Source organism: Lonchura striata, chromosome 1 (assembly GCF_046129695.1).
Source record: "Lonchura striata isolate bLonStr1 chromosome 1, bLonStr1.mat, whole genome shotgun sequence".
Lineage (NCBI taxonomy): Eukaryota > Metazoa > Chordata > Aves > Passeriformes > Estrildidae > Lonchura > Lonchura striata.
In genome coordinates, this window is record NC_134603.1 from 40,558,649 (window position 1) to 40,583,636 (window position 24,988).

A 24,988-nucleotide genomic window follows, 5' to 3' on the forward strand; every position below is an offset into this window, starting at 1 on the left:
TCATAGTCACAGTCCTGCTTCCCACACTTGTGTAGCTCAAGTGCTCCTCAGCAACATCTTTACAAACAGCAGGCTCCTTAGGAAGAACAAGGTCAGGGAAACTATTGCCACGCTGCCAGCAGACCTGCATGCTGTAGTCCCATGAATCTTCAGGAAGTTGCTCGCTCACACCCTTGCTAAGGCACAGACATCCCCTGCTTGTTCTGGAGCTGAGGCCTCATTTGCCGCAGTCACACATGCAGGCTGCTGGTTCTCGTTGCCAACAGATGAGAGGCCTGGGCATGCTTATGCAGAGATGTTTTTAGCATCCCCCTTACTGCCGAGCTCAAAAAGGTTATTTCCATCAGTAGATCCCAGCGCTGGTCCACAGCAGGTCCCTGTCTTGTGACAGTATCACGCTAACCCTTTAATGCCCAGTCTATCCTGAATTTCCCTGCTTATTTCTAACTGTGCTGCTCTGATTACATTGGCTCGCGTGTGTGTGTGTGTGTGTGTGTGTGTGTGTGTGTGTGTGTGTGCGTGTAATCCTGCAACATGATGCAGTGAAATACTGCATATTAAGCCAAAACTTAATGTGAAACTATCTGCTTAAATAACCTAGTTAGTCAGATTATTATTTGTGGTGGTATGCATAACAACAAATTAAAAGGATATTTGCACTTTACCAAAATCCTCTTCCTAGCTGTAGTTCTCCCCTCTTTTAAATCTGGTACTAAACTGTACTCATGGAAACATCTGCTGAATTAAGCAGACTGCCTTTGGAAGTCCTTAGCAACATTAACTTCCTAAAACCTTAAAATTAACAACTCCTTGTTAATTATCACACTTCCAATTAGATGTACTCTGTCCTGATGGAAAAAAAAAAAAAAAAAAAAAAAAGTTAGAATTTTGTTCCTAGCAGAACAAACCCATGGAATGAACAGTCAGCTTTGGTGAAACACTGTGCCCCAAAGATCTATAATGTTTAACAGGGAAATATTTGTCAGTTTCAGTGAAGGTAATCCACATCCAAGGGCATAAGAAACATACAGGCAAGAGGTTGTAATTGCTATTAAGAGTGTAAGCTGATGCTTTGAACTATGTTACTGATTGGTCCAAGGCAGTTTCATCACAGCTCAGATGGTGTAACGTTCAAAAGATATGCTCAAAATATCAGATAGAATGTATAAACAGCCTTCCTGTACTTGAGAGCTTTCATTCCCTGGGACAGAGAAGGACTGCAGTTCCATAGAACATGGACTGTATGGCCCAGGCCTCCTCTATCACCTGCCCTTTCCAGTGTTAGTGCTGTATAAAGGGCTTCATGATTTAACATCTTTACTGATTTCCACTTATGTTCCTTCAAATTCTGTATAAAGAATTTTGTGCATCTGGGAAGCCACACAACAGTAATATAGAAATAAACTGGTTTATGCTGGAGGCACCATGGTCACTGTGTTGTAGGTCCTTTGCCTCCCCTATTCTTTTGTGATAAAATGTGAAAGAACTGAGAATCTGAGTTCAAAGAGGATATGTTCATTTTTTAAAGATATGTGTTTTTAATTGATGCACTTTATTATCAACTTTTTTTTTTTTTTTTTTTTTTAAATTTCTGTTTAGTTCTGGCCATGCATGAAAATGTTTTAAAGTGCCCCACCCCAGGATGCACTGGAAGAGGACATGTCAACAGCAATCGCAACACACACCGAAGGTAGAGCAGAAAAATTCCTGTCCACTTAAAACCTAACATGTACTTGGGAGTAAATTGATAGGCACATCTTGGAATTAGATGCTATGTACTACACTGAAGAGTGTCTATGAACTGCAAGGGCAGCCTGTATTATTTATAACCAAATAATTGTGTCTAATTCCATTACATAAAAAATGTCTGCAGCACAGAGGATGGCAAATTCCACTAGTATTTTTATAGATGAGATTTAAAGCTACAATTTCATCACAGTCCTCACATTGAAAAATCATCATGTACAAAGGGAAGGGATGAAAAAATACATTATTAATCCTACAAATGGAAAACCCATTGGAAAGCAAAACCCATTTATTTTGCACCACTACATGCTAGCCATTGACAGGAACTCCCAATCAGGATACATTCCCTTTTAGCAAAACAGAAAATTTTAAGTGAACTATTTTAAAATTTAAAAGTACTACTTATTACCCTCAGGAATACCATCTTCCTGCCTGGAAATCTCCTCTCTGTTTAGCATGCTGCCTACAGGGAGAAAGCAAAATTGAGAAAAGACTTCCAAACAGGAAGCTGGGGAATCATGGCTGGACTGCGGGTGAAGCAGAGAGCCACTCTCTGTCTCCAGCAAGCCATTGCTGGCAGCACAGCTCTTCTCACTACTGCTTTCTGCTGGAAGCAGTATATTCCATCATATTGCATCTGGGAAAATATAATCTCAATCAAACTTGGGATATAAGAATTTCAAAACAAACTCTCTTTGTTGATCTGAATTTCTGTGAGATTTTGGTGTTTCTTGTTTTTTGATTGATTAGTTACTGCACCAAAATTAAGGTTTATCATACTCTTTTAATACTAAAATTAGTAAATCAGTCTTTATCAGACATGTGAAAAGCTTGTCTACAAGAATATATAAGGCACAAGCAAATATTTTGCCTCTGTTTTTCCTGTTTTAAATCTCTAGTCATTGTTGCAGCACATCAGCTGTATCATGAGCATCCCATGAATAGGATAAGAAAACATGTTCTAATATAATAAAACAAACAGGAAAATATAAGCTAGCACAACTCGAAATGATAAAATGTGTTCTTTGGTAACAGTCTCTCATATATCCCTGGGTTTTTTTCCCAAATTCACTTTCCTTTTAATCAGCAGGAGGCTTATATGCATGGTTTAGCTGATAAAGTAAATGTCATTTGTCAAAAAATTTACTAGTGACTTGCCAGACACAAAACATCAAAGCTGAACTGTGGAAAACTCCTACATGATTCAGTTTCCAGATATATCACCTAAAATACACAGATTTCACAGTTTTGCATTAAGGATAGAAAAACAGATGAATCTGGGCTATAGCAGCAGCAATTCCCTTAAATGCACAGACCATCAAAGTCACTTTTTCCACAGAAAAACAGCATGCATCTCCTTTGCACAATAATTAATTTCAATGTTTTTTCCTTGTTGTTTCTGTTCTTCACCTTTGCTTTTCAACAGCCTTTCTGGTTGTCCAATTGCTGCAGCTGAAAAGCTGGCAATGTCCCAGGAAAAGAACCAGCTCGAGTCTCCAAAAGCTGGGCAGTGCCATGATCAGACTCACAGGTAGGAGCCCTCACAAATCAGTTTCTCCAAACAGACAAACTCTTATTTATGTATAAACTCTGTTGACTGGTCCTCAGATCTCTCACCCACTTCAGATTTTGGCTTCAGTGGTAACCCAGTTTTCCAAGATGAACCTCTACAAAACTATCTGATCTGTAGGTTCTTGTGTACATGGCTGACATTAAAGACAAGAGGCGTATCTTTGGATAAGCAATCAAACATATCCTATTAAATCTTACTTCCAAACAAGTAACCTGATCAGAACAATTAATAGAATTTCTTTATTCTTAGTTGATTGGTTAAATACTTTAATTTTTATTTTATACAATGACATCAAAAAGGAGAAACACTTTTTAATGCAATGGTATTTTGTCAGAGTTATAAGGACCCTACAGACACGCATAATTTGCACATCATTGGCACCATGACCATTACAACCTATTATATTCAGGTCTATTTGGGGACACTTTAATTTGTGGATTATTGACATGATCAGCTCTAATGGTTCCTTCAGAGCCATTACAGAATATTATGTCCATGTGTCTGCCAACTGCACGTGCCTTAACTCTACATATGAAAAGTCCTAAGGAAATTGCTAAAGACAAGTAGTTACTGAACATTAACTAAATGGAATAACACACCATAAATCATTTGTTCCTCCCAAACAGCACAAGCAATTATTTCAGATCATCTTATATTTATACCGTACTCATTCACTGTAAAGTGAGAACAATGCTGATCAAAAAATATCTAAAAGCTAGAAAAAAATCCAGACAAATTTTTAGAACTAAAGGAAGTGCCAATCTAGCAGTAAGTTAGTAACTTCCTTGCAAGGAGCTCAAACTGCTATTATTGAATACTGCATTTTTTAATGTCTTAATCTTTTAGTTTGTGAAGTAGTCAAGGTACTTTTTGACTACTAGTCAGCCGCCATGTTTATATTGTTTATTTCTTGTATACACCCACCAGTAAGTTTTGCATGTGATAATAGCACATTTTTGGATTATGAGATGCAACCATATCCTATTTTTCAGCACAAGGCTATTTAAAGACATTCTTGTCTTTCTTCTTCATTCTTTTCCTCTTCTCTGCAGGACAAATTTAGCAAAGCAGCCGGAGCTATCTCAGTTCAGTTACAGAACTTCACAGCCAGTCACTTCCTCCAGAGGCACCCTGGGGAAAGAACAGGAGAAGTTTGGGAAAGTCCCATTTGATTATGCCAGTTTTGATGCACAAGTCTTTGGCAAACGCACAACAGCACCTGTGTCACAAGGTCGAAAAACACCTCAGTTTCTTGAATGTAAGCTTGAAATTAAATTTTCTCTTGAAAAAGGGGCAAAATGTCAATGATTTCTTTTTCCTTTTTGCTTGTTCTGCTTTCAAACTTCTAAAATTCTAAAAAGGTCTGTAGAAACCATCTTTAATCACTTGTGTCAAAAATGTTAAATAGAATCACTAATTTGCAAAATATAGAATTATGAAACACTAAATATCATCACTACAAAGTTTACTTTTTTGATGCTTCTTTTAAAAGCAGTTATCAGTGGAAAAGAGGAGTAAAAAGGAATTCTTTATGTTTTACCTATTGCCATCTTCCTTGATTCAATGGTGGTATCTTTATGGAAGAGATGACAAGTCCCATGGAATATGTCTGCACAAAGTGTAATGAACTGTTGCACACAGAAATCCAAGTTAGGTTCCAAAGATACAGTTCAGGTACAATTTAGGTGAATCTATACAGGTATTATTCCTCCTAGATGAGCATGTGCCCCAGCTACATTAATTCCAGGCCTGGGCTGAATTTAGTTTGGTACCTCATATTTCTGTACTAAATCATATATGAAATGCAGTCATATCCAATGCAACAAATTGTTATCAAGATTCCTCTTCCATCATTTACAGATCTGCTGAGGTACTACTCTGTACAAATGAGATACCACAGTGCAAACACTGAGAGTTTATTGCAGATGCTCTTCAGAATCTGCATGAGAAACATTGGCAAGGTTCTGCCTTGGAATTGACCATTGTAAAATATTCTTTAGTTTAAATAAACTATTAATTCTGTTCCTATGAGGGAAATGGAAAAGTTTCATTCTACCAAGACTGGGTTCAGAAAAAAATAGATCCAGAACAATGTGAAAAAATTTTAAATTAAAAATTTAATTTTTAAATTAATTTTTTAATTGAGTTTTCTTTTGCTAATTATAAAAAAGAAAATAAAATAGGAAAACAAATTTTGTCCCAATTTTGTCTTTGTCCCAAAGAAGAGCATTTAGAGTAAGGTGAACAGAAAAGCAAAAAAATTTGTTAATGAATAAATTCATATATAAGATAATTATAATAGAATATGCATCTAATACTATGTTATAAATGTTTTATATATTTATAAAATTTTGTATATTTTTATATTTATTTGTGTACATGTCTGAGTACACAAAAACACACATATATGTTTGTAGGTTTTTGTGTGAATATATACAAATACTCTATTTAAAATTGCAAATGAAAAGTAGATATTTATCTGACCTGGAAAATAGGCTTGCTTAAATGAAAGCAAATATATGCATTGCCAGCTTCTTGGGTGGCAGATTTTCCAATTTTGTTTGCAAAATTGAATATTCCCTATTAGCTGTCTCTTTGCATAGATGTATGTCTATTTCACAGGTTCATTTCAAGGAAAAAAATGACTGAAATGTTTTTATACAGATGCAAATGCATACATATGCAATTTATATATGAAGTATATCAGAGCTGAAGTTTACAGCCTGTTGTTCTTGCAAAGATTGCAATATGCAGCTATTATTTTAATGGAAAGGTGAAAGTAGAAGAGCGGGTGAGTGATTTAACTCTTCAGGTATACAGAAGTTGGCAATAAGAAGCTGATGATGTAGTGATGGGTTCAGAGTTTTATGTAAATATGTAGCCAGACAAAAGCCCATCATTAGCCCTCTGTGGATTCTGCACTTGTAAACTTTTTTTTTTTTTAACAAAACATACACCCGTAATAGCCTTGGGTGTTTTTTTTTGTTGGTCTGTTGGCTGCTTGGTTTTTTTTTTTCCTTTTAGGATAGGTAATGAAAAATGCACTTTCTGGTCTTTAAACACAATTTAAATTTCATTGTAGTAACTGTTAAAAATGTAGACTGTCTTGTTTGTGTTACAGTGCTGTGCTTGCAGCAGGGTAGATAAATCCTTTTTAATTTTCACTAGAGAAAGAGAGGACTGAATCATGAGGCTTTCATGTATTGCTCTACTGAGATGCCTCTAGTGCTTAGAGAAATGGAATATAGCATTCAGCTACAGTCAAAGCAGATAAACTAGCATTTCTTTCAGAGCATCCCAAGTTTGAGGGAAGATGAGTCCTCCTATGTCTTGTGTAGCTCTTAGCATTAGAAAGCACTCAGCCAAAGCTCTACATCTAAAGGGATCCAGAGCCTTGGGGCTCAGATCTTTAGGGAACGAGCAGATGGCCATATGCAGAAATGTTCTTGATGTATCTGGGTGTAGGCTGAGAAATTGGATTTTGCTTAGTTTATCTTTGTAGGACACTGTGAGGGCTGCAGACAAAAGATGTGATTATTGCTTCTTTAGAGTAGAAATCATAGTGCTGTGTTCTCCCTGCAACAGTTTATGCTATCCAAGCTCCAAAATCCAAAAGAGAGAGCAGAGTTCTCTCTAACTGTTTTAGAGTAAACACTGCTGATGAAGAAGAAAACATAGAACTGCACACTTCTGTTTGTGAAAGTGCTTTTCTGTTCACCTGTTAGTACTTAATTTTCAGCTGACCTCCCTGTGCCTAATAAAACTGTGTATTATTACAAATATAGCCAACAAAAGACTGTAAACCAAGATCATACGTATGCTCATTATTTTTTTTTTCATTGATTGAAGGATAGATTTAAATTTCTAAATATTTCCACAAAATACTTAGCGCTGAATGTGTCCTTACAGGTAATGTTTTTATCTGATTTCTCTGCTTCTTTCAAGAGCCCAGTTTTGTTCTCCTTAGTCACCTAAACAAAGCTATTTAAGTAACAGACTTATTTATCTAAGTAGAGTAAGCAGTGTTGTTTTAGCTAAGACTGGACAAGTCACTGTTGATTTTTTTAGCACAATAGAGCTCCAAGGGGAAGCCTTTATAAGAGTGCATTTACAATTGCATTTTTCCATTGGGGTGGGGAAATAATGATGCATACCACACTAATGCTTGCTCAGTTTTTCCTTGGACATCATTGTTTTTAATGCTTGAGTTAAGGATAAGTAAAATAGGAGTAAAAAATCTCAGAAGGTTTGTTGACAGATGTGTATTTCTCAAGGAAAAATTAAATTACTGTGTTTCTGAAGCCATTTTTACTGTAAACCCTTACTGGCAATAGCAAATTGATTGTTTTAAATGTAATCTTTGAATATTTTTTTTTATGTATGAAATTGTAGTCTGAGAAGCGAAACTATTTAACGGGAAAAATTTCATACATGCAATTGCTAATCAAATCTCTCTTCAACAGCAAAGCATTTTTCAAATCCAGTGAAATTTTCTAATCGACTGCCTAGTGCTAGCGCCCACACACAGAGCCCTTGCCATGCCAACTCTTATAGCTACGGTCAATGTAGTGAAGACACCCACATAGCAGCAGCTGCTGCTATCCTGAACCTTTCCACCCGCTGCAGGGAAGCAGCAGAGATCCTCTCCAACAAACCACAGAGTCTGTCTGCCAAGGTAGGGTAGTCCAAGAACCTGGAGGGTGTGCTAGCTACTGAACTGTGCGAATAAACTGTCTTTCATGTTAGTGACTGCATTAAATCCCCCAAAAGGAGGCTTCTGTTTGCATGCTCTTTTGAAGAGAGGCAGAGGAAAAAAAGAAAAAAAAAACAGTAACGCAGTGACCAGTTCTGATAAAACTAAATAAATAGCAGGAATTATGTTGCTAATTCTTTTCATAATTGAGCCCTAATTACAAGGGGGGAGTTTTCTGGGAGGAAAAAAGAAAAAGGTTATTTGAAATCTAACAACAATCTGTGGTGGAAAATGAGTAAGATCTGTTTTAAGAGGGAATTTTTCTCCCTCTGAAACCTGCCATTAGTGATCATTTCGGAGACTGACTTAAACAAATATATAAAAATCATATGATTAATCAAGGAGATATTTTGCTAGCAATGGAACAGAACTACCTATGGAGTCTGTTGTGTTTGGAGCCCCTAACAGTTTGGCAAGGTGGAGAGGGGGGGAATAACAACTGACTTTGGTAACATTCTCCTTTCTGCTGGCAAGAGTGGAGAATCAGGCCCACTGCGTTTGGAGAAAGATAATTTGGGCAAGTCTGTCATAATGGAAAGCTGCCTAATTTTGTAGATGTTTGTGTGGCTTTCGTGTTTTGTTTTCTGCTCTGCAATTCCTCACAGATCTTTATGATTTACAAATGGTGCTGTGTGAGCTGTGAGCCTTATTTTCTGTGCCATTACATAGTATTATAATGCTCATGAAAACAGGCAAGATTTTCTTCTGATGACAGTGGTGTGGGAGCATTGTTGTTTATTATTTACATTAAAATCACACATGTTCCACTGCAATGAAACTTTTGAAAGCTCTTTGTAGATAAGAGGGAGTCATTATAAGAACTTAAGGAGAAGTCATTGGGGAGTGAAAAGAGGTGCATTTGTCAAAACACAGCACAGCAGGTGTGCTTCTGCTGTCTTCTACAGCTGTTGGTCTACATTTTGGTTGAGGATTTATTCACCACTGCTAGGAGGTTAGCTATTATTTTTTGAGCAGAACCATTAATTTTGCCACCAGCATAACACCTTGTTAGGTATTTTGAGCCTTGTGCCTTTGCAGAGTGGTATCCCCTACTTTGCTGCTTTTGATTTCTACTTGTGCGTAAAGATTAGGATGTTAAAATCAACGTTGGGAGCTGCCACAGGGTAAACTTTTTTAGTGTCCACATGCATTCCCTGTAACTCATTATCTGTTCCAAAGACTGCTCATAGTACCTCTCCTAATGACAGATCTATCCTTGATATCTGTTACAAAAAACCTTCTTCCATCAGTCTTTAATAGAGACTTCTTCTAGTAGGGATATGGAAACTGATGCCAATGGTTGGATTAAATTGCTGCAGCAGCCTTTGGCTGACCTCAGCAATAGACCTTTGTTGCCAGAGAAGAGCAGTAAAGGGACCAGGCATAACCCAAAGATTTTCTCCTATGTACCTGCTTCACAGTTGCCAAATCATGGGGAAAGATTGAATGGAAGTGAACATAACAGTAATGATACAGAGGGGCACTTGGGGCACATAGCCTACTCCTTTTTAACAGCCAGGAATCCAGCCTGAAAGAAAATCACCTGCCTACCTCGCTATCTGCCTGCCTCCACTTTTGCCAGACTTTCTGGAGGGCATACTGCTACAAAACATCTGACAGAAGAATCAGAATTAATTTCTGGCCAAAATACAGACAAGTAAGCCCCAAACAGATTTGGTATCGAAAAGTACACAAAACACATTTTTATTTGGTTTTGGATATTTATTACCTTGATCATACAGGATTCAAACCAAAAATTTCTGAATTAAGTTGCCAGATTCTCCTCAGTAAAGACACTTTCTAATTTTAAAATATGAAACAATAAAATATTATTTATCAGTGTTTCTGAATTGTGTTGTGGCTAGTGGTGGCCACAAATGTAAATGTTTAATTGTTAGAATATATTACAAATTTTTAGATTATTAAAAAACCCCTCTTGAGATTTATCTATATTTGAACTCTAATAATGCAATTCATAACTACAGAGTTAAATATTTCCTTTTGCTACTCAACAGCACACATGTTCAACACATTTGAAAATAACTGTGTGGAGTGGCTGTGTTCAAAGTCCCACAGTATCAAGTGTCTCAGCCCTGCCCCTTGAAATTCCTTTTATTCCTTTTTCTAAGAAAACCTGATTTGCATTGTCCATACTCTAGCAGATTAACGCTCCTGACTTATAAAGGTGTTTGAGCATCAGGCAGTCTCACAGCAATCCAGTCCTTGGTTCTTTACAGATGGGAGGCTCTGTGGTGGGAGAACAAGGGTATGTGAGAGTGCAGAAGATTTCCCAGGCTTGCTGGAAATATTTTGCCAGTAACACAATTGTCAGAGATGTAAAAATATTGTGTTTCTAAGTTTTAAAAGCAGAACTTAAAGTTCAAACATTTCAAGTAAGTGGCATTTTCTTGTATCTTCTCAAGGCATGCATATGTTGCCTTGCTTAAACAAGTGGGGAAAACAACAAAATGCTTTTTAGCACAAATGTGTTCCCAAGTTTCTCTTTTTCTTTTTGCCTCTTAAATTTTATTTCTTGACCCTCAAAGCATTGTTCCTTTCCTAGAAAGTCAGATGGTCTACCCTGAATATTCAACACTTTCCTATATATAGAGATAACATTTAAATTAAAAAAGTAAATTTATTTTATAACATAGTTCCAAATTTCAATAATTTAATGGATATTAAAATATGTATTTCTTATTCTCTACATATCAGTTCAAAAGGGAGAGTCCAAGACAGCAAAAGAGAAGCGTAGCAGGGATAGAGAAGCCACATTCTGCATTAACAGTACCACTGGTGAGAAAAACTTCCAAAGAGACCTTATGTTCAAGGTGATCTGACAAATATCCCAAGTATAAAAATAATAATTAAAAAAATAAAATATTAAAATAATACATTTATTCTGAAATGAGCAGTAAAATGAATCTTAAACCTTATCTATGAATTATGTATCAGTTGCACACAAAATAGTAAGATCATCAGATACCTTGATGATATAGTTTTCAAAATAATTAATAGCACATTAATGTTGCACTGTCTGAGCTATTCAGCCTGGGACTGCAGTAAACTTTTCCCCTGAATATAATCCCAACCAGGCAATTCTCATGCAGCCAGTACCCCAAGCCAGTCTCCTGGTTGTATTTGATTTGCAGTTTATGTAGCTTCATTCAGCTCCCATAGAAGTCAGCAGAAGGGCTCCCCTAGGAGGCTTAGACTGCAGTTTCTAGCTCTGTGTAAGAATCCACATCATCATAACTTCCAGGGATCTCCCCTGTTTACAGCTCTCACCACACATGTCTCAGTGAAGTAGCTGCAAGCAATAGTTTATCTGTATCCTCATTACTACTGCTTGCCAAACATTTTGTTGACTGTTTTGGTGGTTTTCCCACCTGTTTAGACAAAATGGCATATGCACACTATGCCTTTAAATAAAACAAGAACAAAAAATATAAAAATAAAATCACACTTGCTAAAAATGTTTAAATTCCAGTTTTTTTGAACAAAATTGTGTCATCTCTCCATTCTTGGATACTGATGATGGTGAAAATTGCATCAATTATTTAAAAACTGTAGTTAGCACTCAGCATGTTTGTCAGGCAGTACTTTAATCCAAATACCTTAAAGCCTAAATACAAGATGAAAAGTCATCCAAGAGTATCACTAGGTACCATCCTGTAATACTGCTGTGCATATTGCTCTCTAAGTACATTCTTGGCTAGCTTTTTTTAATTTGTGAACTGCTCTGGGCTTAAATTGTGACTCCATTTTTGTCTCAGATGTTGTTGGGCTGTTACAAGTTTTCTCATTTTGACCCAAATTAATATTTTAATTTTCTGCAGAAGTTCTCTCAATTGCTTAAATTTAGGTGTGAAGAATTGAGGACCTGGTGCATGTGTTTTTGTTGGCTGGGAATAGAAAGTATTTTACCGTTTTGAATGGACTTGTATTAAGAATATTCAGACACACACAGGCTACGAGTCTCATTTACTCCCAGTACCAGAACTGAAGAGCTCTTTTGAGCTTTCCAAACCAGACTGAACTGCTGGGGGAATGCAAAATCATTGATCATGTTGTTCCTTTGGACTTGTTTGGCATTAAATTCTGTGGCTGATGCCAACCAAAGAATATATGAATTCTCTTCTATGTCATGACACAATGTCCCTGATGTCACAGGTTTGAAATAAGACACATGCAGGCACAATAATTTACTTTTTCTGATCCTGCTGAGATAAAGCTTAACTTGTAATCATTGCTGGATACACACTTGAAAGTATTAAATGTTATGAGTGATCAGATGGACCAAAAGCATACGAAAAAATGGAGGGGAAATTTGACAAAAATAACAAGCCTCCTTCATTGTCCTGACTGTTGTAATTCAGTTCTAGGGACAGGACCTAATTAAGTACTAGAAAATATTCCCTAATATTTATGTCGTAAGGCTGAAAAAAAAAAGAGTTTATTGTACAAAGCAGTTGGAGAGAATACCGACCTTTTTTTTTTTTGTTTTGGTTTACATATTTATATTAGTCTTCATTTTTGGTAATAAATTACTGTTTGTACCTTATCATTTCACTGAATAGCTACTGGAATAAAGAAAATGTGCTCCCATCATTTTTCTTTCATTTTTTTTTCTGGAATCCTTTTACCCCCTGCTTGTAAAACGTGAGGCAGGGGGATTGGACTGTCACTTATGAGTTAGTAGGTAAGAAATAACCTGAATTTAATTACTGTGTGTATCCTGTCATGCTCATTGATTTTTCTTCATTGTTTCAGTAGATATTTTCCTGGTTTACACCAGTGTAAATACAAATGTGAGTAAGATCAAAATCAGGCTGCAAAGATTTACACAGCATAAAACAAACATAAGTTAGGAAGTTAAAAGATACATTTTCATCTTTGTTTTGCTTACAGTTTTAAGGAATAATCAGAACAGTTTACATTGTTTAGTAGCTGTATTTTAAATATGTAATGATAAATGGATAAATATAGGCCTGTTCTCACATGCACTAGAGTCAACAGTAATAAGATCTTGCCTTCAGTGAAGAGAACATAGCCTTTACAAGCTTGAGCTAAGCATAGTAAGTGCCATTTTCTGTCAGCATGTCAGAACACTGCTCTTCCCATTTGCCATTTCTGTCTTTTTAGTTCCATTTAAAAATTGATGTAAAAATAAATGTGGTAAAGCAAGCAAAGGAGACATATTGAGAGGAGGGTGGGATCAGAGTAGGAATGTAAACTGGAGCAATAACTCTGACTTCCCTCTTTTTGCTGTGCCATTTGGAGTTTGCTAGGAAGGCACCAAAGCAATAGCTCTTTTATACCATTCTGAGTAAAAATCCATGCTGTAAACCTGCAATCAGTTCTGCAATGGGCAAAGGGGGATATTTTTCCCATGACTTTATTTAATTGTTGTGTGCATCTGTGAGCTCTCTTAAACCCCATCTGCACACTACTTCACAAACACACTACCCAGACTTTCCTGATGGGAATTAGGTATGTGTTGGACAACCCAACTTCTACATGAATTTCAGGCGAGTGTTGAGAAACCTTTAAATTTCCATGTTAGTAAATGTCCTGCTTATCAGTAAGAGCTCCTTTTGGAGGCTATTGGTATCTGCTTCTCAGAGAGAATAATTTTCTGATATTATTCTATGTCAAGTTGCATTAAGAAGGGAGCCTTGATTGTTTTTGGTCTTTCTTGTTACTGTTGCCTTCTGAGTAGTTGATATTTTGTCAGTAGAGAGAATCTGCACTATTTATGGGTTTTGCACTATAAAACTACTGCAGCCCAATCACATGGCTTCCTTTCCTAAGCCATCTGTCACAGAGGTCTGGAATTTTATGTGAATGTTGGTTGTGCAGACTTAACCCAAGTTTTTTTATTATGAAAAATTGTCAGCAACTACAATATTTAGCATTTTACTTTACATTGGTCATTAAACTTGATTACTGTAGCTCTGTTTCATTGCTATAGTTACATATCAACGACGAAGCCAAAAAACACTGGGGCGATCATGGCAGAGTTCTATTGTCAGATCTTGGAGCGTGTGCTTGGCAGTGATATAGTTAATATCTTGGATTTTTGTAACTAAGGTTTATTAATGCTGGTATAAAAATGTATTTGATATTATACAGATGGCATAAGATGTTGTGGTTACTAAGTTATTATCCAGGATAAGCTGCACTGTCAAATTCAGGGCTTAAAACTATCACAGGAGATTAAACTATTTACTAAAAAGGGGCAGAAAGATATAACAAAAGCGTCTTAGTATGAACATATTAGAAGTGTATTTACTTCCCATAAATATAATAAAACATCTCTCTTTTTAAGCTGTATGATTGAAAATGTAAACTTGGCTATGTGGGAGAAGCAAACATAAGAGGTGCCTGAGTTTCTGAACCAGGGACAAGCAGATGGCTCAGTGGTGCTTCAGTCTAGGTGGGCATCTGCATCAAGCTCATGGATGCAAAAGGGAGCCATGCTGGCTAAGTGAAGAGAAGCTGTAGGGCCTTAAATTATCATCTACCACCAATATTTTCCTTCTGATTTAGAAGATTTAATCAATCACATTTTACCTTTGAATTAGTCAGCACTGGCAGCGGTAGAAGGCAAGGTTGCATTAAGGAAGCTTGCACCCTCAGTCCAGTCATCATGGCCATGTCACACTTTCAGCACAGGAGAGCAGCTCCCTGTTTCACCACAACTCTGAAGATCCTCAAGCAAGGACAGGTTTCACTGCCCCATCTTTAGGATGGTCAACTAATCATCATGCCCAAGCAATATTTAATGTTCATAAAAAGAAAGGGGCTCCTCCTGCCAATGTCTTTCTGAGGAAGAGGTCTAAACTTACCCCTGGGCATACCTGACTCTTTTCTATTTACAACACAACATCTAGGTGGTTCACTTACACTATGAGTTACCTAATATATTACTCAAGGTAGGAAATCTGGGTTTATACAGCTGTCTCCTACAGCTACATAGCACAGAACACATCTACCCCAAATTCCCAAGTGTTATCCAAGCTTTCTGGTGACACAAATTAAAAATAGTAGTGATGACAATGAGCAGTGTTAATTACAGCATTCTATGTGTAAATCTCTGACATTGCTATTTATCTCCATAGTCCTTGAATGTTTTCCACTTTATTCAGGAAAATACTGAATTAGAGTACTGAGTAGTCCTCCAGTAGGCACATTTAATCTTTTCCCCCACTTGCCATCAGTAAATGTTGGCAATAGCAAGGACTAGTCTTGTATTCATCCCTATATAGAAAATATGTTAATAGGCAGTGTAGCATATTAAGCATAAGGGCAAATTTGTTGTTGCTTACATCAGTAAACTGCACTTTTCAGCAGCTTTTTACCATTTCAAGAAGAGGAGTTTGTCCTCTTTTCCTGTGATCAAACAGGATAAGGCAGAACAGTGACATTTCCTTCCTTTGTTCTTGTACAGCCAAGCAGCACTTGCCCCTTTTTTTGAGCAGGAGAGCACCTCCCAGACTGGAAATAGAGGTTGGGTCTGTCCCCAAGCTGCACACACCTCTGCTATTAGAGGCTGCTCTTTGCTGTACTCCCCAGGAAACAAAGTTTGCTAATTCAGGCAGAATACCTCCATTAGTGAGAACTTCCTCACAATCTTGCTGTATTCTCTCAGTCTAGTGGTCTCAAGTGCAGATTTGTGCCTTAGTGGCCTAGTCAAATGATGATAAAGGTAGTATGTCATTTCAAGTGGTGTAGAAAATCCCAGTGAAATTTTCTCCTACTGTGCTACTTTTAGATGTATTTCTTTCCCCCTCCTTCTCCCCCACCATGATGCAGATGTTGTAATGTTTCCAGGGTATGGGGGGAAGGGAGGATATGTGGTAATAATGCTGTTGATGACCTAAACAATGCATTAATGCTTTTAACTGTGAATTGGGGTCATAGTTCTCTGTAAGAGTGAAAAGATCAAGAAGATTTAAAGCTAAACTTTTTTTAAATAAAACTAGATTTAGTGTGTATAAGTTATGGTTTAGTGGCATCTTATTTAAATTCTACTTACTATGTTTAAGCTGAGATGCAGGGATACCATTACTGAAGCTACTCTTAAGTCTGCCTAAGAGTTGGACATTAACTGACATAAATCGAAAAGCTGGGTTTAGATTTAGATAAATTTAAATAAAAGCATGCATTTATATTTATCCTTTAAAAGCACCACATGCTTATTTTACAGCCTTGCCATGTCCATATCTAAACATGTCTCTATTTCCTGTTGCATGTCAGGGAGCTGAGATAGAAGTGGATGAAAATGGCACACTGGATTTGAGCATGAAAAAGAATCGAAGCCAAGACAAAGTTATGCCTCTCACTTCTTCCAGCACAGCACTTCCCACTCCTTCCTCTTCTCCTTTCAAAGCAAGTAGCATCCTTGTAAATGCAGCCTTCTACCAGGCACTATGTGAACAGGAAGGCTGGGATACACCAATCAACTACAGCAAGACTCATGGCAGGAAAGAAGAAGAAAAAGAGGTATTTTGTTCAATTTCTGAGTGACTTTTTCCCTTGCATGAAAGACCATATGATAGTCTTTAGGACCAACTAGAACAGTTTAAAGGGAATCAGTTTCCACAAGTAGAGTCTTGTGAACATTGATCTGGTTTTAATGGTCTCTTGGATGGGATATAAAAAAACCCTGTTACTCACTTTGGAAAATCTTGGTTTCAGAGCCTGCTTGTTAGTGTCTGTAAGACTCTAAGGTAAGGGAAACAAAGCTTACCATCATTAGAATCTGCTTTTTAAATTTTGTTCCTAATGGCTCAGTCCTGTAACACAGACACCCAAATGGACTAGCAATCACCAGAGAAAAAAGGAAAAACAAAACAAAAATAACCCCAACAAATAAAATCAAGCCAAGGCAGTTCTCTCATGCTGAAACAAAAAAAAAAAAAATTGCCATACAAACTCTTTAGACTTCTAGATAACTTGCTACCTAAGCATTTAAACTCATAGTTAAAACCTTGCCTTAACTTCTTTCACTGGAAAACTTTATTTTACATACTGCAAGAAATTTCTAACAGAGTCTTAGATCTCCAACTTGCAACTTATGTGATCAATCTTCTGGAGTGTCACATCCAAATCACAAAATGTCTTTATTTTGGTTTTGTTTCTGTTTTTCATGTCTGATTATCCTGTCTTGAAAACAAAGCAGCATAGTCTACTATGGCCTTTCTTTCTTATTCTACTTTGCTGGCAAGTTTGACTTAATATTTTTTCTCTTGAACCTGACTTTCAGGATATGGACTGCTTTCATTTTTCTTAAATCAGGAAGGGACCACCAACTCTTTAAAAGCCTATGTTACAGCTTTCAGAAACAAACTAAAAGATGTCCTGGTTTGAAGGTTTTATACTACTTACTCTTTGTTTGGTTTTATATATAATAGAATTTGATCATTATAATAATATGAAATTATCTTTTGTTCAAATATCAAATCTGACACTTCAAGAAGACATAGATGGAGTAAAGCTATTTACAATTGATGTTAGATGATCCAGGCATCCAATTCAAAAACCACCTGGAAATAAAAGATAATTCAATTGCATGAGGAAAACAATCTATCATGACTGGGTAGAGGGTTGCAGTGTGTCCGCTGAAAAAGCTTGCAATTGGAGGTGGGTTGTCTTGAACACTTTGCAGTCTCCTCTTTGGGGCTAATGATGGTCTTTATCTCACCAGTGACAGAACAATCTGAGTCCCAGGGTTTTGGAGTGGGTTTGACCTGAAGCAGGAGGCTGAGGGCTCAGGCCCTTCCCCATTCATGCTGCATGATGAGCACACACATCCAGCTTTGAGAGGACTTTGCTGCTGGGATCAAGAGGTGTCACAGACTTGGCAAGGGACCTGTCATGTCACTCCTCCTCCCTGCTGCCTTCACAGCTCAGCAAAAGAGCCAGCACAGGAGCACCTCCACATCCCCCCTAATCCATGCCTGACTTTCACAAGGCTAGGATGGATGTCTGGATGTTTCCCTGTCCCTTTCCAGCACAGGGAATTGGAGGAAAATAAACTACCCAACAGGACATAATGGTCCAATGCACTCAGTCACTGGTGCCCCTTGCACTTGGTGCTTTGACACTGCACATTTTGTCCCTAATTGAGGATCTGGCCACAGATCTCTGCTGTGAGATTTTGCTGTCCCAGGGAGCCTTGATACATCCAGTGATGACAGGGCCAGAGGCTCTGTTTTCAAAATCAAAGACTGGCAGTTATCCTTATGCAAAGAAAATGACTGATTATATCTATTTCTAATTCATTGTTATCTGGTTCATATGCACAACAGTTGTTTAATTTTGGTGGTAATTTCCAGAAAATATTGTCTCTCTCTCTCTCAGCAAAATAGCCTGTCCAGATGCCCCCTTAAAAAAAAAATCTGAATTTGGAAAAAACTCAAAATCTCTCCAAAAGGAAAGCGCTGAGAAATAACTAGAGCTGTCAGTTAGTTCAACTGTCAGTTCTCCAAAGATTTCAGGGCTTAAAAATGTTAAAAGTGCCAGATGCTATTATCTGTTATTCATGTTACCATTATGTTCTGGTCTTTGCTGAAATCAATATAAACTTCCATCTGTACATTAATGGAGTATCATTGCTTGCTTTCTTTCAGTAGTATGCATGCATGAATACACACATGCTCTTTGCAGGAAATAGTAGTGCTTGGACCAATTGGGCTGGTTCAGATTTTTCTTTTAGTCTGAAATTCTTTAGATTTTAATAGCATTTAGCTACAAATCCATTCAAATGGAAAAGGAAAAATTATACATACAGTTGGGCTTGAAAAGCTATGACAACCATCAACCAACATACCAGAAAGAGAGAAGTGTTAAAGGTGTTTTCCCAAAGGATTAGCTCTCCCTCTAAAGATAAATAGATGGAGAAGCACACAAGATATGATGCTCTGCTAAGTGCAGAGGATCAAAAAGTATTTTTTCTTTATTTCTAACCTTCTGTGCTTTGGACAGATGCAACCCCTTTTGGGCCACATGTAGTGATATAAGGTTCTAGAAAAGCAGAGTTTCAATATTCCTGTGCCTGCATTTCCTTTGCACTGTCTTGATTTTGCAGCTTCTACACACATGAAGATTTTATGTTGCTTGAATAACACCGGATATCCCTCAAGGAGCCAAGAAAATGACTAAAGGTGACTAAAGAAGTCACCTATTTAAATGTCTATATCTCCCTTACTCCTGGGAAATATTCTAGGAAAAAAAAAAACTGTATAAAATTGTTGTTGTTTCTGTATGTATGTGGGTGTATAGCTTTAGTGTAAAGAAATTAGAAATCTTAATAGCTCAATTCAGGGAATTCGCCATTAAGATTTGAAAAAACCCTAATTATTTAAAGATAGAAAATGAAAATACTGCAATTCTAAACCCTCTAACATCATTTATACTGGTGGCTATAGGTGTACTCCTGACAGTCTTCACCATGAAATCTTGTTTTTATTAAATTACTCAGTGAAATGAAGCTGTGAACTGTAATACTGTAGTGTTTTGTCAAGCCTTAGATATACATAATTCTCCATCAGTCTGCTCTGTGCAGCAGGTATCAGACAGTTACATTATGAATAACTCTCACATACACACACACACACACACACACACACACACACACAAAGTTTCTGGTCTATCTCCAGTGAAAGATCAGGGTATCTTTGATTTAAAATAAATAACACAAGTTACACAAATGAAAATATTAACATAGGTTGCAGCACAAACTGTTATGGCAATTCTGGTGTGCTGCAGGTGCACCCTGAGGTAGATGACCCAGATCAAGATCACAGTGGAGTGCTAGAAGGTCCTTTTCACCACCCCACACTCAAGGCTACTCTCAGAAGAAGTGGAAGAGGCTGATGTATGCCTGGTTTAGAAACATAGGATCCAGGCAAGGCATGCTTTAATGTTTTAGGAACACACATCAGTTCAATGATGCAGATGTAGCCTGGCAGAGTTAGTTGTTAGACAGGAAACTGATAAACCACTCTTCTTTAACCTCAATTAAATTAAATGGGAACCATTTTACCTGTGTTTTTTGAAGTTATTTTGATGTCTGATCACTTCTAACTGGCAATAGGGGTTAGCATTTTTGTAATTTCCTCTGGGAGATTTTGATTTTATAGTAACTTGTACTGGTGATCCCTGCTTGCACTTATGTTGTTTGTAAGAAAGGTAGGTCAGAACTTTTGGACAGAAGTAATCAGGAAATCAGATACCCATGGCAAAATCACCCCTATATGCCACTGCAAAATTACCCCTATATCCCACTGGGAACAAGTTTTAACCCAGTATTTTTTAATACTATTTAAAACATATATTTGATGTTTCTTGGATCTTGAACAAAGCTGACATCCATTTTTCCTATTTTGCATTTTAGTTTTTTAGCATCCATGTTTGGAAGACTTCCAATCATTTATTATTTCTTCACTAACATCAAGACCTTCGGTAGTTGCTAATTTTCTTTGTTGCTCCTTATCTGAAGTTCTCCTTCAGAAATATAATTCCCCAAGCCTGAAATATATGAGGGTTTTTCTATTTATTTAAAATAATTACTCACTAATTACTGTGAAAGAGTGTTTAGTAAAGCTGAATGTATGTATTTTTGCTTTCTATATTTGTATCAGATTAGAATATTCTCAAACAAATTAACCCCACAAATGTGGTTGAAAAAATCAGTAGTAATTGATACAGCAATAATATGGCATAATTTCTATACGTATGTGAAGTGTGAGTTACAGTAAGCAGTAGATAGCCAGCAGCAGAACACAGAAGAAAATCATGTTGAGGATCCAGCCTCCAAACAGGCAAAGATGAGCTGCCAGAATTGAGGACCATATGGAAGCTTTATCAGAAGAAACACCCCTGTAGAGCTTACAAGACCCAGGAGGCAGAAACTCCATTTTCAGTCCAGATTCGACTCAGCCCTGCACTCTGTGTTAACAGCTCTGCAGACAAGCCTGCTCCTCTGTCCTGGCACATTTGTCAGCTGCACAAGCCCAGAGCATCCATGGCACCAGCACTGTGAGTTTAGCAGAGGCTGGGACCTTCCCCTCTCAACCACGGGAAGCAGTTTCTGCTTCTACAGATGGTAATCTCTGGGAAACACCTGAGTGTTGGAATGGAATCACAAAACCAACATGAAGTCCAAGAAGGGATTAATAGAGGTCTGATAATTGGCGCTATAAGCTCTGGAGATTTCTCGAATGATGAAATAGCTACAGAGCATCCCTCCAGAAAAAAAATATTTATCTTTTATAAAGATAATGATTGTAGGCATTAAGTCTCAAGACAGTAAAAACCAAGTTATTTTGAAGTTATCAAAAAAGGTTTTTTAGAAAACAAAAATGCAATTTCCTTCCAGGACTCCAAGTTTCCAAAAGGCCTTCCCAATGGAGTGAATGCTCATGATTCATTCCATCTACCAAACAGCATGGTAGCAGTGATGATTTAGATTTACAAATAGTAGAAATCAAGAACTACCCTTAGCAGCCTGCTATTAAGAAAGCTTCAAAGCTGTTTTGTTCTTTATGGTTTTTATTTTAACAAGAACCTGCTCTTTCAGTAAGATAACAGGACATTACATTCCACAGACCTAAAAAGCTTTGGATTAACATTTGCTTATGTAAATAACACATTTTAAATTTATGATTGCAATTTTGTAATTTATGGTGCAATGGTCACAACTTCAACTGTATTCAAAAGTGAGTACAGCAATGTACTTACACAGCAAATAAAAAGAACATAACTGCCAAAGTCTAGTTTGGCTCTAGCAGTAACCACTTCTATTTTCTCTGTGTACTTTTCTTTGGCCTTATCATCATCTTATAAAAACAAACACAAGTGTCTCCTATATATGGCTTAAATTAGTATCTGCTTTTAGAAATATTTACACAGCATTCTTAAAAGTCTGCCTGTAAGAACCTGAAACTATGGTATACTAAACTTTCCTAATTTCTCTCCATCATTTCTTTTTAATTTTTTTCTTTTCTTTTTTTTTTTTTTTTTTAAAGTTTACAAGAGGTTCTCTTCTTGCCATGGTAAATTGTTTCTTGAATGTGTGGGAGGACTTGAAGAGCAACCTTTTGTTACATTCTCATCTAATATTTCAGAAAGATCCAGTGAGCTCTCCAGAAAACATGGAGGAGAAGAAGTACCCAGGAGATGTCTCCATACCCAGTCCTAAAACCAAGCTCCATTCAAGAGATCTCAAAAAGGAACTCATCACGTGAGTCACAAAAAAATGCTACATTTTCCCTTGCCCTAGTAAGGACTGGCTATGCTGCTGTTCTGATGTCTGTTTTGAAGTAGATTTGCAGGAGCTGAGCAGGGAGACTTGCACAATTCCCTGCCAGTAGTTAGTTCCACATCATGGGTATGCAGACATGAGGTTTGGAGCTGCGACAAGCCAGAGTCTGGATAGATTAATGACTAAATTTATACTGGGTGCCACTCCTTATTCCTCAGATAGATAGGTAACAAGTGGGAAACAGCTCCTTCTACAAAACACACAATTTCATAACATGCTACACATTGCCACTGCTAATGCTTAAATAAGCTTTAATTGAACAATTGTCATTATAGATCCATTGCTTAGAACTTGTGTAGAAGCAGTTAGGATTTCTCAGACAGAAAACATGCAGAGTTCATAAAAAGATAAATTACAAGACAAAACGGGGTTTTCCAACCTGTACGAAACAGGTTTAAGTCCTTCATCTGCTTCCTTCCAAGCAGAATTAGTGATTCAGTCCCACTGAAAATCCAGTGGTTGTAGAAATTCACGCCCTGGACTATAGGCTAATACTCTCTTTCCCAGTTACTGACATGCACTTGCTCTGCATTAAGTTAAAAAACTTTACTATCTAGAACAGCAAAGAGATTCTATTAAATCAATCTGCATACAACAGTTTGTTTCAATTTAGAATTTTTCACCAGAATTGTCCCAAGCAGCTCATAACTCAAGTCACTTTTTAAAAATATTATCTAGGCTCTTCACAAAATCCCTTTGGGTTCACATAAATATAATTTTGAAATTAACATAGAGTTATCACTGTAATAGTCAGCCAGGACTCAGCAACCATTTATGGCACATTTCTTTTTGTCCCAAAGCAGAGCAGGTCTCTCTGAATAAGCGTGGTCCGTATCACTTAGTGATGATAGCCCATAACTGCAGGCTCACCCATGAATAAACAAGTCACGTCACACCAACTTGTGTCCTGCTCTCCAGACTCGGTGGCACTGAAGCTGTTAGAGCTGCCTCTGTCTCTAGAATTTACATTTCCCTGGGGCAAGCTGCTGTGAAGAGCGATTCTTTCCCCTCATGTCATGCAGTCTGCATGTTGTCTACTCACCACATTATATCTGCAGTCATAGTTCATGACCTAAATTGCTGCAGGTCAGGTTGTCTTGCCTCTTCTTCTAAAACAAATACATACAAAAATCACTGAGAGTTTATCTGCTGAAGGCTAATGGCTTTTCTTTTGTAGTATTTATTCCTTTGTGATACTGACCTGTTTTGAGATACCTGTAATATACTTTTCTACTCTCCTAAATAAAGTATTTACTAGAGCAATGATGAGCTTACAGTGGTTCAAAAAGTATCTAAAAACAGCTATCTAAAATGTAATTGTGTCAAAAAATTAAATAAAGAATAGTTTTAATTTATCAGAATAATCTATAGGCAATATAGAGATCTGACTACATTCCTGTGATCCCACTGAGTTCAGATATTTTACTGAAAAATTGAGTACAGTTGGCTCCATCATGAGGAAGCTTTTAAAATGACATAAGCACTTGCAGAGAAAAATTTTGAACGTGGTTAGTTAGCACAGTTGGAGCAAACTACTGTATGAATCTCACCATCTAGCACGCGCTATTTTTCCATGTAAATTCTATTGGCCATTATGGTATCACTCAGGTTCAAATGGGCTAAGAAAATGAGGCTGATTTCTTCCTAAGGCTTTTTTACAGATTTGAAAATCTTCCTAGCATTCTGCCAGCTCAGAGAAAATAGCCAGGTGAGCATCTCAGGCACCCCTTTCTCATTAGCATGGAGCACTAGCTAGCAGTTTTTGTGTAGCCTCTGCTTGCCTTTTTAATCCATATTTCCAGCGAAAGAAAAACAGTTCTCTATAAGGCAACTCTCCAGAGTTGGTGTTAGAGTGTTTTAAATATTATACTTAATTCACCTCCCCCTCCATGCACAAGTTGCATTTCTTGGTATCTTTCCTCTTCTGCAGAGGACTGTATCCCAGCTTGACTTCAGTGTTACAACTGAAGAAGGGCTGAGGAAAAAGAGAAGCTGTGCAATGTTCTCCAGCATCCCTCCATCTCTTGTTTTAAATGAGCATATCTGTTTTGTTAAATGTACACCATTTCCTTGGTTCCAGCAGGACAGGGTTAAATTTTGCAGTAGCCAAGAGGTGAGGTGGCTGAGGGTTACTCTATAACCTCACCCAGGGAGAAGGCTGTCCTCCCAGTCAAGTAAGCTTGGCAAAGGCAGTTCTTGGGTAACACCAGTTCTGTTCTGAGCAATCATTTGCCTATCTTGTGCACTTTCTTATGGATACTTTTGCTGTTGCCATTAATTTTGAATGAATTTTTATTCATTCGTTTTGTTGTCTCATTGCTTTTTCCAGTGATTTGCTCTTATCTTGAGATGTGGCTTTCACATTCTGTGCCTCCAATTCTACTCTCCAACCTGCCACAGGGAGAGGAGGAAGGGGGGGAGAGTAGCAGCCTATGGTCTAGAGAGTCTTGGTGGGAACAATAATTTGGAGAGTACTATTCCCAAACCACAACAACCACCTTTGTATCACTTCTCAGTTCTGCTGAGAAACAGCTTGAGAAAGTTTTGTTCTCTTTCAGAGCTTCAGATGTGTGATATTGATGTG

At 37.3% G+C, this 24,988-nt stretch overlaps 1 protein-coding gene across 11 annotated transcripts in view; it reads left to right on the forward strand.

Moving 5' to 3' along the window:
- The window catches only part of ST18 (ST18 C2H2C-type zinc finger transcription factor), a 169,180-nt gene that overhangs the window by 127,043 nt on the left and 17,149 nt on the right, over positions 1-24,988 (forward strand). For all 11 annotated transcript variants that reach the window (XM_021555702.3, XM_021555709.3, XM_021555707.3 and 8 more), the window contains 6 exons: positions 1,600-1,690; positions 3,173-3,277; positions 4,372-4,577; positions 7,783-7,994; positions 16,335-16,580; positions 22,208-22,323. In XM_021555702.3, the coding sequence (XP_021411377.2) occupies positions 1,600-1,690; positions 3,173-3,277; positions 4,372-4,577; positions 7,783-7,994; positions 16,335-16,580; positions 22,208-22,323 (976 nt within the window). The remainder of the gene's footprint in view (positions 1-1,599; positions 1,691-3,172; positions 3,278-4,371; positions 4,578-7,782; positions 7,995-16,334; positions 16,581-22,207; positions 22,324-24,988) is intronic.